Here is a 14,060-nt window from a genome sequence, read left to right as displayed (position 1 = left end):
GAGGAGAGAACGTCATGCCCTTCAAATCACCAGAGCTTTGTGTTTTCTAGTTCATAAAGACAGTCAAGCACTTTGGTGAAGATGCTGACAAGATGCAGCCCGATGAGTTCTTCGGGATTTTCGATCAGTTCTTGCAGTCCTTTGCAGAGGCCCGTCAGGAGAACGAGAACATACGCCGACGCAAAGAGGAAGAGGAGCGCAGGGCACGCATGGAGGCTCAGGTCTGCAAATCTTTAGCGTATTATACCAACAACACTTTCATTAGAGCTGGTTGTTAATACAGTAACAAGTTAGCATTTTTATTTTTTGTGTATGCTCTGAAATGACTTAAGGGTCTTACAAACAGAGAAAGCATCATTCCAACTATTGTAGCTTAGTAGATATTTAATGCTAATGGAAACTAATACTGCCTTTACGAAGCTTAAAGGGACGTTCTACTTTTCAAAAAAATATTCTCGTTTTCCAGCTCCCCTGGAGGTAAACATTTGATTTTTGCTGTTTTGGAATCTATTCAGCTGATCTCTGGGTCTGGCGCTGGCACTTTTAGCATAGCTTGGCATGATACATTGAATTTGATTAGACTATTAGCATCGCGCTTAAAAATAACCAAAGAGTTTCAATATTTTTTCCTATTTAAAACTTGACTCTTCTGTAGTTACATCGTGTACTAAGAACGATAGAAAATTGTGAAAGTTGTGATTTTCTAGATACAGCTAGGAACTATACTCTCATTCTGGCGTAATAATCAAGGACTTTGCTGCTGTAACATGTCGGCAGCAGGCGTAGTGATATTAAGAAGTGCCTGAAAATAGTCCCCTCGGTTACTTTCAATAGCATGGGACAGAAGAGTCAAGTTTTAAATAGGAAAAATATTTAAACTCTTTGGTTATTTTTTGTGCTATGTTAATGGTCTAATCAAATTCAATGGATTGTGCTAAGCTATGCTAAAAGTGGTAGCGTCAGACCCGGAGATCGGCTGAATGGATTTTAAGATGGTGGGAATCAGATGTTTATCTCTAGAAAAGCTGAAAAATTAGCATATTTTCCAAAAAAGTGGACTGGCCCTTTAATGGCCCAGTGATAAAAAAAACATTCATGCTGATATTCTTAGTTATTACATTTTATATTGCCAGCCAAAATATATATCATCAATTTAAAAACATCTCACCCACAAGGTAATTCTGACATCGTCTTTTGTCTTTTAGCTTAAGGAGCAGAGAGAAAAGGAAAGAAAGGCCAGAAAAGCCAAAGAGAACGGAGAGGACGACGGGGGCGAGTTTGACGACCTGGTGTCTGCTTTGCGTTCCGGGGAGGTTTTCGATAAGGACCTGTCAAAGATGAAGCGCAACCGCAAGCGCATCAACAGCCAGACGTCAGACACCGGCAGGGAGCGTCCGATTACCAAGCTTAACTTCTGAACAGCCACCATTGAGCTTAAGTACAGAGACGCACATTATCAGGACTCGCATCATTACAACCAAAAACCATCATGTGGTGGTGAATGTCTGGGGGGGACTCCTCTCCTCAAATTGAACACTATACTGGGCGGAGCAGGAGAAAGAAAGCATGTTTACCCAAAGACGGTCAATTTATCATTACCTGTTTTATTAAAGTGAAGAGAAAGGACTCTTAAATATTAAGGAGATGAACCTTATTTAAATATAAACTTTGAGTACTGGAGCGTGTTTCCTTGGTGCTGGAGCTGCCAGGATTAAAACGAACTGAAGGTCTGCTTTTTTAACCATGCGCAGGAAACATGGCAAAAGCTTCACCTATTTTTGCCAAAATTAACGCCACTGACTTCAGCATGCCAAGCGTCACAATGAGCTTTTCCATTTCTTGCTTTTTTGATGCATTATAGGTATGTATTTTAAAGTCAAGTGGAAATAATATGTTAAACCTTTGTAAATATGTCACTGAAAACGAGTAATGCGACTGCAAAACTTTGGGGATGGCGTGGTTTGCCCTTTTACTAAGGGTAATTAATAATAATACATATAGTGTTTTTAAGGATATTTCTGACATCAGTAACCAGGGCTGTGGGTAGCTTATAACAAAAAAAAGGCATTATGGAAGATGGCTCTGTTTGTTATATTCGGTACAAGCTAATTGGAAATGATTTTTTAAAGGGGCCAACGGGGCCCGTGTTGTCTTAAACACTGTGGACGGTCGCTGTACAGATTCTATGCAGTTTCTGATGTCAAGTGTTGCTCTGTTCGAGGACTTTTTACATGAAATGTAGTCATATTTAAAATGATCATGGCAATACTTTTCCTTTACGTTCTTCCCTCCTGTCTGGAGTCCCTTCAGGCTTTTTTAATCTGTAAACTAGTCGTATGGTGTGACGGTTTCCTTTTTCACTGTAAAATACCTCCATTGGACTTTTCTAATTTAAGGAAAATACAGCCTTCCATTGTAAGATGAATCTGAATAAATGGAAGAGTTGAAAAAGTTAGTTTTGCTTTTTAGTTATGCTGTCCTTTTAACTCGATTGTTAGTAAATGGTAAACAAAGTGCTGGTTTACACTTAAATAACACATCTGGTTTGTCAGTGTGTTCCATTAAAACCACGTGTTCATACCTGCAGTTTTCTCTGGGGCAAATATGGTCAGATGACGCCCCCTAGTGGTCATTAACACATTATTGTAGCACAGCAAAATAAACAGGAACAATTTAATTTGTTTCCATTCAGTTATTTCTGAAATATTGTTAAGCTATTATATCATGCCACTTATTTATTAATTTATTATCAATTAAACCAGGTGGAGTGTGTAAAGGTTAACCATAATAGGGCCAAGTACCCTTGTTACTGTTTTATACAATGCATATTGCTTGCCCGGCCTATAACGTGTATTTACATTCTTTGTACATACACACTTGCATTGCAAAATTATTCAAGCATTACTGAGTTTAATTCAGTCACATATTTAATTCTAACCGGAAAAGTTATATGCATTTAGTTACATTTTTATTCTTAGCTTTAACTTTAGTTTTGTTACAATTATTCAATTTTTATACCATTAACTGACGACCATTTCAACCCAATTGAAACACTTAAAAGGGACACTCCATTTGATTTTTACCGTTTGGGAATCCATTCAGCTGATCTCTGGGTCTGGCGCGACCGACGGAAATTTGCTATGCTTAAAGTTGTACCGCCAGACCCAGAGACCGGCTGAATGGACTCCAAAACGGCAAAAATCAAATGTTCAACTCCAGGGGAGCTGGAAAATGAGCATATTTTCAAAAAAAAAGTGGAGTGTCCCTTTAAAAACCCATTTAAACACTCAAGATTTATTTTTTTGTTTAATTGTAAATTGCACAATTTGCTTTACAAAGAGATTTGCTAGCTCCAATGATACAGTTTGTATACTGTACCTAAACTCACACTGGAGACCTGCACTGTACCTGTGATCAGTCAATGTTTAAATTTTTACTGGACTAGGGTTAGGATTAGTCGAGTCAACGCAGAAGAAAGCCTTCACTCAGTGGGTCATCGCTCTCCTGGGTAAAACTGGCCACTCCACTGTAGTGAGCATGACCTGCCACCTCTACTACCACAGCCCTGAAGTCTCCACATGTGGTCTCCTTCAACAATAGATTAGTTCAGTGTTAAAGATTCGGTGCTAAACCTGTGAGACATGTTGAGATTTGGTATTGGTACCTCTATTGCTTTTCCTGTGAATACTGATCCTGTAGCTCCGCTCTGGAAGCTTCTGGTCTGGTTAAGCCCGATCAGGCCTTTATGGTACTGAAGAGCTATGCGAGCAGTGACACCTGACCCGGTGGGGCTTCTATCAACCTGATAACCAATAAAACAAACCTCTATTACAAACACTCAGTAGGAAAGTGACAAAGCAGTTGATAGACCGTATATGTTTGAAAGTATGTTAGCATGTCGGATCAAACACGGTATGCATGTTAAGTTGTACCTGTGCATCAGCGAACACGCACACGTTGGCAGTGGGTTCCTCAGAGAAAGCGTCTTTGCCATCAGTAATGATCGTACCATATAGGAAGGCCAAATCTTCACTAACAGGATGGGATAACTTGACCTATCACAAGAACGAGGATCACAGGTATGGGTGATTCTAAAATTGCACATGAGTGTGACTTATGTTGCTTTCATAAATTTGATTCCAGCTCTGTACCTGGGACTTAACAGCATTTGTCACTGCAGTTGCTGCATCCACCAAATCTCTGGTTTTGGACTTGTTGACATCCAATCCAAACTTGTCAGCACTCACAAAAGCATAAAGAGCTCCGCCATAACTTATATCTACGATGATAGGCCCATATCCAGGTACAGAGACACTCACATCTAGAAAAAAATTTGGATTTTGTTAATGCATATATTATTTTTGAATGTACATACAGTGCATAGACCTGAGCGTTATCCAAAGACAACTCAAATGTACAACAAATTTCCATAAATATTATTCCCATTATAACCATCAAATCCAATCAAAATTTCTCTTTTGTTTATTTGTTATAAAGGAAATTATGCACATAATTGTTCACATCATATTGCTCACATCTGTTGCAAACGCAAAAGCAGGTACACTGTGAAATCTGACTGCCCCTGTTTTCCCATCTGAATACTGAGTGAAAGCCTTGACTAAACCGCAAGGGCAGTGTATGTTTATTTGTGTCTCTGGTGAAGTGGGCGCTTTGATCAAACCATAATCCACCGCGAAGCGCCCGAGCGCAATGACGGCGTGCCCACACATGGTGCTGTATCCTTCATTATGCATGAACAGAACACCGAGGTCTGCTTCAGGCAACTCACTGCTGACCAACAGTGCCCCGTACATGTCATAGTGACCACGGGGCTCAAACATCAACACTTTGCGAAGGTGATCGAGGTGCTCTCGTACATAGCGACGCTTGGCGAGGATGGTATCACCTTTGACCTCCGGGTAGCCGCTCAGGATCACGCGCAGCGGCTCTCCACCCGTGTGCATGTCCACTACTGACAGCACGGACCCGGAGTGAGGAGGAAGCTTTGGGAAGTCCATTGATCACTTAATATATAAACACATTACGAGAATAATGAAACTTTACCTTTATAAATAGATGATAGATGATTTAACGAGATATGATCGGCTGCTTACCGTTACAAATGCACAGAGTTGAGACGGCAAGTTTTGTATTGACGTCGAATAAAGTAAATCATGAGGTTTTTGTTATTAATGCAGCTGTTTATTTGAAATAAAACTGCGATTGAATGTAACAAATAATTCCTTCCTTCGATTTAGAAACTTTTTGGGATTGTTTCCAGGAGCAGTTTCTGGATTTCCCTGGATTTCTGCTGGAAAGTTGTGTGCAGTTGAGCCGTGTTTCATTACTGCCACCATGCGGCGTGGATGAGAATAACATTTAAATTGCGCATATATAAATTGGGAAAAAAAATAAAAACAACGGGTCTTTTATTTAATCTTTCTGTATACCACAGTCTCGTATTTTCCCAGCAAATTTGCAAACCTGTTTACTCTTCAAAAAGAAATCACATTTTAATACATAGAAATAAGTTTTTATATCTTACATGGTTAAATAATTTACCCAGAATCAACATGACATTGATGAAACTTAATTTCTAATTTAATCTAAAAGCTTTTTAAAATACAACATGGTTGTGACACCTCGATCGTGTGTGTCCAGTTGGTGTTGGTTAGTTATCCAACATACCTAATAAGTTACAGTATTTAGGGCACACATACAAAAGCCATAAGGAAATAAATAAATTTTTATGCAAGACAAATCTATCATCTAATACGTCTAATAAATTATTCATTATATATTCGTTTACTATTTTCAATATTTTAGTTAAATAGATTTAAACCTCTCGATGTTTCAGTTTTTTGTTGTTGTTTTTAACAAAATATTTAATGAGAATATTTCTGGGAATATTTAATGTAAAGTTCTTATTTACAGTAATAGTACAGATGTGTCATGTGTGTGTAGGCTATTCTTTTCTTTAAAAAATAAATAAAATAGGGAGCTGTCATTGCATACAATATTCATGTCAGTACTGTAACTCGCCGCACGTACTTCCATCGCATCCCGATTCAAATGAATCTTTTGTAATGATTCGTTCTAACCGATTCCACAAAGTTAATCCATCTGTTTCACTGAGTGAAATTCATATTGTAATCATTTGTAAACCACATATAATTCACCTTATGTAACACATTTATTAAACCTTAAATTGTCACGGGGACTCGCGGAAAATTGACTTCTGAAACGAGCCATTCTAACGAACCGATTCGAAAGGAAAGCTCCGAATGAAAAACTGCGTGTGGAGTCCTTCAGGAGGTTTGAAGGCGGAGTTCACAACACTTCAAACAAATCTCTGCAGCCACGCTGCACTCAAAGTTTGTTTTTAATTCAACTTTCAATGCTTTCCTGATCTAATGAGCTGTTTGGGAAGTAATTGAAGAATCGTGAAGAACATAAGACAGCATTTATTCATGTGAGTTTATAAACCTTTGTTAAATGAATGATTTAACTCGATTCACGAATTGTTTCAGGTAATGTCAGGTGAGCATCATGACATTAAACGCAATATCAGTTCATAATGAGTTTTTTGGATATCATAATTTTGCAGAATTGTTATTTTAAGATGTTTTTACTAATTTGGGATGTGTTATTTATTTTCAATTAAATTACGTGTAGGTTCAATAAAATCGAAATTTGGGTGACTTGGATTTTGCCTGACTTTGAAAGCTGCAATGAGGAGACATTATTATTAACATGAGGCTGTCATGAGTGTATTGGCAAGCTGACACTGGCCAGTTTAACTTTCATGTTGCCCTTGTGCTGCTGTCATTTTATTATTTCACTACTGACTTGCAGGGCAACTATTTGTAATGCCTTTAAATAACTGTGTTGTTAAATCACCTATAATTGTTCATATGGTTAAACTGATAGACTTGAAAGTTAAGAAGTTTATTCATTGGTCAGTCTTATACTAAAACACTATATTTGTTTACATTTGTAACTGAGGGCAAGGTGATCAATGCAGGTGTAAAGATCAGAGATATGCAGAATGCATCAAACATAAACACAATGACTTACCCACCCATATTTTCTCTTGCACAAGCATGAATTAAACATCATTGTTTTACTTTTTAAGTAATATGATTTGTTTCCACTGTGGATATTGATGCCTTTCCCCGCCCATGTGTGTATCACACCGCACCTAGCAGGTCTTTTCAGTATTGAGCTGCTTTGTCTGGTCTTGCCTTTCCACTAATTAGCTGAATGTTTTTGGGTGGTGTCATTATATATTATATCACAGATGTGCTTGAGGGCCAAAGCCTGTGCAATAGGTGTGTATGCAACAGAAATGAAGAATACACTTTTGATAAAAGAAAAGGCCAAGCTGGAAACCATGTCCATGCAATAATAATAACCCCCTTTGAATGCAACTACCACGGGCAGTGTCATCTGATACAGTTTCACTTTGAGTCCAGCAGTAAGAATGAGGGCGCATATGTCACCTTATTATGAGAGCACAGTTTATAGCTGTAATGGCACTCATGCAGAGTTATGTAGGTCACCTGTGATTTAACTGCATAACCTATGACTGTACATGTTTATTTTTTTATGAATCCCACTAACCCAGTCAAAATAAAACATAACATTTAAACCCAAAGTGATTGCAAAAACAAAGTATAGGTGCTATTTTTGGATTATTAAGATGTTTGCATTGTTATATTATTTTGAAAATTAAGTCCCCAATTTATTTCATTAGCATAATGCGTGTGAATGCTTTCCATTTTCATCTCAGATATTTAAATTTGAAAGTATTTGTGTATAATTATATTATTTATTGTGCTTGATTTGAATTAATGAAATGATGTATCGGCCTGTAATCCGTATTGGCAGATACAAATTTTTGCTTAAAAACGATTGTATAAAAATGCAGATGATCAGGGCAGATTATATCCTGGCAAACAAAAGAAATTCATGCTGTGTCCTGTGTGTGATTATTTTGAATTGGGTGACAATTGAATCGGGGCTCCAGACTAACTTTTTTCACAGTAGCCTCCAACTGAAAATTTTAGGGGCGCAACCAGAAAATTTAGGGGCACACACTGTAAATCATCATGCTAACCAAATATTCACATTTCTACTAATTTCCACTGTATTACTAATCAATACTTTGATGATAGAGGCAGAAAGTACAACGTGCTGTTTCAAATTCAGTGTCACATCACAAAAAAAAGGTCAAATTTACTGGTTGCACGTGCGAAAAATGGAATGGAAAAATGCCACCTTTGGTGGCAGTCTGGAGCCCTGCAATTGCTGTAATTGGTAATTTCCATTACCCTCCAAATTGTGCAAATTGAAAATGCAGCCAATGGAAAAATTTTTTTTTTTGCATAAATACCCCTACATTGCAAAAAGCTTTTACTCTCGAGGGAGGTGGTTTTTCAGGCAATTCGAAAAAGGAATATATCGCAAAATTGCAATGGAAACATTTTTCGCATTTACAGGTCATCTGGCATGCGTAAAAGTCACATGATCATTCTTTAAATGTTGCATCCCAAGAACTGACAAGTGCATGACATCAAAATACCATAAGAGCGATTCAGGAGTCAACTGCTCTATATGCTTTTGAGTCACTCTCGCTGCATTTGATGTCATCCATATATCGGTCCGCACGAAACCATATGAAGTCAAATACACTCGTAGTCACCATGGTTTTTGGAATTACTTTTTACTCGCTTTACTGGAAAATTACGTTTTACTCGCATGACAATTGTTAATGGAAAGGCTGTCATGTCTAAATAGTTTTTGTAGAAAATAACTCTTAACTTTTGTGCAAATCTTTAATGGAAACGCAGCTAGTGATGACAGAATTGCAGTTTGTATGCTCTGCACTTCTTGATTTCACAACATAATAACTTAAAAGTGAGAAATTAAAATCAAAACTAAGTATCTATTGGTATCGGAAAACGTACATTCTAAGTAAACGAATATCGGCGTTGGCACAAGCATTTGTATTGGTGCATCCCTACTAGGGCTGTCACGGTTATGAAATTTGTCTGACGGTTAATTGTCTAATAAATTGTGACGATTATGAGGATTAATTTCCTGTTTTAGGGCTTTGACAATTATGACGATTAATTGCCTGTTTTAGGGGTTAGACAATTATGTCGATTAATTGTCTGTTTTGTTGCTTAGACATTTAATTCTCATTAATTCATTCTCATTTGTTTGTTCATGAAATAATTTTCACACATTGTTGTGATTAAATCTTTTGCAAGGTTTACCTGGCAGTAAATATTAATACACATAACACATATTTAAAAGTAATTATTTAATTAATATATATTTCAAAAACTGAATCAATGTTATTTTCCCACTGTATTAAATGGCTTTGCAATGTATCGCGTTACACTGTCAGTCAAGTTGCGCCATTAGATACGGCCTCTTTTATACAGGTGCTGCAGCTCCCCCTTGTGTTTTTTAAAGAGATGTGCAATCTTTGCGGTGATCTGAAATCATCACCATGAGCTCAAACCATCGCGATGGGACGATTATTTAATCATTGTGATATGGCTAATCCCTAACTACAAGCAATAAGTTTATGTGTGGCCTTATCTTATTTATTAACATATTTTATTTGAGCTCTTCTATGAACACAAATCTCTCTGTCATAATGTTTAATTTCGGAAGTGAGGCTGCATAAACTTTATTGTAACTTTGAAGCATTAAATCTTCAAAATATACAGTCATGTAGCACATCGTTTGAAAGCTTAGACTCTCAGGATTCCATTACATTCCAGCCCACACCCAGCATAAGATGATTTATAGCAGTCATAAAACTGTAATCTAGTTGATAGTTACCTGAACCGGGCGGCATAGATTCAGTTTGTTTACTTACCATTAAAATCTTGCCCTTTATCCACTTCAGTGAAATTGTGCAAAAGAAATTGTTTTCATAAATCCCCAAAAATCCAAGGAAATGAAATATCCAAGCCGAAACCAAAACGATTTGTTTGCCTCACAATCTCGTTTCTGATCGATTTATGATATAAAAACTGTAAACAGTAGTTCACTACAAGACACCGCACACCCCTGAGTGTGAAAGTAATTTTAATTTGGGTATGTTGTTTAGAAAAAAAACATGTTATTTCAGTCGTTTCATAAGAGGTTCAATGAACTTCATCCGCGGGCTTCCAAAAAGGAGATGGCAACGACCAATAGTTATATCCAGGGCTCAAGACTGCCACCAAATGGTGCCATTTTGCCACCAAAATTTGAGAGTGTGCAACTGAATTTTACATCCAGTCGCACATGTGCGACCAGTAAATTTGACCTTTTATTGTGATGTGACACTGAATTTAAAACAGCACATTGTACTTTCTGCATCTATCATTAAAGTATTTATTAGTAATACAGTGTATTACTTAGTAGAAATGTGAATATTTGGTTAGCATGTTGATTTACGGTATGTGCCCCTAAATTTACTGGTTGCGCCCCTAAAATTTTCAGTTGGGGGCCACTGTGCTCCTAGTGTAAAAAGTTAGTCTGGAGCCTTGATATCCACGTTGTCGTGCACGCTGAGTTGCAATCCCGTAGTAGGATCCAAATTCCAATCCAATCAACAAATGCCTTGATCGTGTTTCTCTGTTCCTCTTTTAAAATCAATGCATTGTCGATATCTTCTATAACAGACTAGATGGCAGAATCTTCAAATCTTAATTCTCCAGCAGCAGCCGTCTTTGTTGTAAACGGATTCAACACAAGCGCTCTTTGGTGACGTGGTTAGTCCAAACCGGTCGTTCGCTGTAGGGGAATTCTGTTAAAGAAAATATATCGCCTGGCAGTGAACTTTGAGCTTTATCAGTTTGCAGGTATTATTTATGCTCTAACAGCAACATTACACACTAAATAGGGTTTGAAAAATGAGATCAGGAAAAATGGGATCTTTAAACAATTGTTGCATTAGTTTACGTGAATTATGCTAAATTAAGGTGTTTCACATCAGGTAACCAAGTATTTGCTATGGCAGAATATATTTTGCACGTTATTATTAACCTATACTATTATTAGCTTTAAATTCCACAAAGGTCTCTTCAACTATCTCCTTTCATCCCTGTCCATCTGTGTATGTGTTTGGATAAAGTACATGGTCTGCTGGTAACAATGTCTGCATGTACCCAAGGCTGTATTTCCTCTGGTGTCAGTAACAGCAGCAACCCACAGTTTTAGTGTCTCTGAATCTCACCCAGAAACAGCAGGTGTGCGTGCGTGCGTTCGTGCATGCGCATGTGTGTGTGTGTTTACACGTAGTGAATGACTGACAGATAAATCAAAAGTGATTTAAAGGCTTTAGTCATTTATGCATTGATTAAATTGATTTCTATTTTAGGAAGTTCTCGATGGAGACATTATACGTTCATGTGAAAGTTACTCCTGTATAGCTCACACACATACTGATTAAAAATTGTATAAGTTACTTTGTAATCTACTATTTAGCTTTGGACAAAAAGTCTGCCAAAATATAGATGTATGTGTTAATATAAGAACAGCAATTTCCTATTGACAAGCCTTTTAGATGATATCTTTTTTATAAAAAACAAGCAAGTTTAAATACCACTTGTATAGCGTGTACAGTATTAAGGCCATAAGCCATCTCATAAGTCAACCCTGACAAGAATGTAGTGTTTCAGCATTATTAACGTTTGGTTAAGCCCTCAACTGCTTTGGGGGTTTGTGTGTGTGTTGGGGTTTTTGCGATTTATGATTTTTGTTATTTTAAAATGTATGTTATTTTAATTAATAGCAATTACTGTATAGGGCTTTTCATACTGATAATAGTTAACCCTGGGTTATTCTAAACCCTGGTTTAAGGTAATCCTGGTTAAGCTGTGTTTAATTGGGGTCATAATATTTTAACCCTGCTTCGTTTCATACTGCATGTAAAAAGCAGGGCTAACCTTGCTTCCGAGCAGGGTGTTATGGTACCTTCACACGGGGTGTAAGTGTTAACGCTTCTTATTTACTTTTAATTGGTGATGTCATGCGTTGCTGAACTGAATTGTGGATCCATCAACGTCGCGTCACTGTCGTTGCTCGTGGCAGAAGTTGAACATTTTTAAACGTTTCAAGTGCCAACGTGTGCGTCAGCCAATCAGATTGCCTTATGCAAATAACCTAGTGCGAGATTCAGTTTGTTTACTTACCATCAAAATCTTCCCTTTATCCCAGTGGTCACCAATCCTGGTCCTGGAGGGCCGGAGCATGTGTTGTGGCCACTGTGATTGGCTGTTGGCCACGCTTCAGAGAAGCTTTCTTCAAGCGTTAGCGCTTTCGCCCCGTGTGAATGTACCGTCATAACCCAAGGTTAATTTCAGGAATATCACCACTTCTAGAAATAACAACCTAGGGTTAAAAGTGTGGTTTAGAACGAAGATTACCCAGGGTTAAGCGTTGTGTGAAAACCCCTTAAGTGTCCAAGACAAATTTCCTTTGGGATAATAATAAAAGTCTGTCTGTCTGTATGTGTGTTTGCTTGTACTTGTCATTTGTCGCCCTTAAGGAGCAAACAGTACATTATTTCCGGTGTAATTCATTTGTAGCAGTTTGTTCATTAATCCTGCTTCAGACTTTATTGGCAGTTGTGGGTTTGGAATTTGATTTGCTTTATCTCCCCGGGGCTGACGTCCTTCGGTGGCTTCCTTCATCACATTATAACTTTATGCTGATGATGTTTATCTCTTCGTGTTTATCTTTCTCTCTAATTTACAGCACTGTCAGAATTATTTACATCTTGCGCATTTGGCAGACACTTCTATCAAAAGCTACCTGTCGTACATTCAGTCTATACTTTTTTTTTAATCAGTAGGCGTGCTCCCTCACTGGGGATCGAACTTGTGATCTTTGCGTTGCTAATACAATAGTCTGATAACTAAGCTACAGGAACACTAAGAGTCTGTTGGTGAAGGTTCTTGTGTTCTGTGACTCATCACTTTTGTACGTAAGCGCTGTCCTCAGATCTGCAGACTTATAAACATTAAAAAATGAGAGAGTCAGGAAACTATATTTTGCTAAACTGTTTATTGCTTCGGTTGTGTCAAATCTTGATTGTGCAGTTATTACAATAGTGAATCAGAAATAAAATCAAAATATGTAGAACTTAATGTGTTTAAATGAGATGCAGTAATGATGATACAATAAACAATAACCGTCCTACAATAAACAATGACCTACATTATACCATCAGTTTGATTTTTTCATGAAAGTCCAAAATGACTCACAGTGCATTCAGTTTGTGTACTTTTTCCTTGTTGCACTTAAAAATTTAAGTTTAATCATTTTGAAATTACAAATGTCCTTTTAAATGCAAATGAGCTGATCTCTGCACTAAATGGCAGTGCCGTGGTTTGATAGTGCAGGTTAGGGGGTGGTATTATCCCCTTCTGACATTGCGCTACTGTGTCTCATAAGCCCTTTTCACACACAAATTCCGTAAAATACACGGCATTTGGATCCTGGATTTTTCCGGAATAGTTAGATTTTATTTCATTCACACTGCCAAGTTTATCCGGCATGTGACGGTCCCGGAAAGACACGTGACCTATTGAAAGTCCCGCCCTCTCTTCTACGCAGCGTCTGAAGTTTGCATATTATATATTATTTCTCCCTCCAAGAACCACTCGCGTGCATTTTTGTTTATGATAGGATTATAAAGGAGCGCGTGAGGCACCGTTCTAATGCTGGTGAATGATCTCAGCTTCTGAGTGGATATTTGACGAGCTCCCTGATCTCTGCTTTAATACAGTTTTCAGACATTTCTCATCGTGATTGTTTATGTGCATTTAAAACCCGCATTTTGAGGAGCTGAACGACTTGTTGGGATGACGCGCGGGTATTTTCGTTTATTATAGCTCAAATGAGCACGTGACGCGATATTCTTTTATGCTGCTGAATGATCTCCGTTTCAACGCAGTAAGTAATGAGCTCACTTACCTGATATCTGCGTTAGTCCAGTTTGCTGACATTTCTCGTTGTGAATGTTGTAAATCCCTCATTTTAAAGAGTTG

At 37.7% G+C, this 14,060-nt stretch overlaps 3 protein-coding genes across 4 annotated transcripts in view; 2 read left to right on the top strand and 1 right to left on the bottom strand.

Moving 5' to 3' along the window:
• The window catches only part of daam1b (dishevelled associated activator of morphogenesis 1b), a 69,664-nt gene extending 67,209 nt beyond the window's left edge, over positions 1-2,455 (top strand). For both annotated transcript variants that reach the window (XM_055185694.2, XM_055185693.2), the window contains 2 exons: positions 51-221; positions 1,206-2,455. In XM_055185694.2, the coding sequence (XP_055041669.2) occupies positions 51-221; positions 1,206-1,418 (384 nt within the window). In that variant the 3' untranslated portion in view covers positions 1,419-2,455. The remainder of the gene's footprint in view (positions 1-50; positions 222-1,205) is intronic.
• A 450-nt stretch (positions 2,456-2,905) lies between these two features.
• l3hypdh (trans-L-3-hydroxyproline dehydratase) lies at positions 2,906-5,345 on the bottom strand. Its single transcript, XM_073855957.1, has 6 exons — positions 5,115-5,345; positions 4,540-5,024; positions 4,152-4,323; positions 3,933-4,055; positions 3,665-3,802; positions 2,906-3,588 (listed from the first exon to the last, which is right to left on the bottom strand). The coding sequence occupies exons 2-6, from the start codon at positions 5,016-5,018 to the stop codon at positions 3,463-3,465; spliced, it is 1,038 nt and encodes a 345-aa protein (XP_073712058.1). The 5' UTR covers positions 5,019-5,024; positions 5,115-5,345; the 3' UTR covers positions 2,906-3,462.
• Positions 5,346-6,335: 990 nt separating this feature from the next.
• syne2a (spectrin repeat containing, nuclear envelope 2a) overlaps positions 6,336-14,060 on the top strand; it is a 140,337-nt gene continuing 132,612 nt past the window's right edge. The window contains 1 exon segment of the mRNA XM_073855956.1: positions 6,336-6,472. The gene's annotated coding sequence lies outside the window, so the exon portion shown is untranslated.

Source organism: Misgurnus anguillicaudatus, chromosome 18 (genome assembly GCF_027580225.2).
Source record: "Misgurnus anguillicaudatus chromosome 18, ASM2758022v2, whole genome shotgun sequence".
Taxonomy (NCBI): Eukaryota; Metazoa; Chordata; class Actinopteri; order Cypriniformes; family Cobitidae; genus Misgurnus; species Misgurnus anguillicaudatus.
This window is presented reverse-complemented; position numbering and strand designations above follow the sequence as displayed.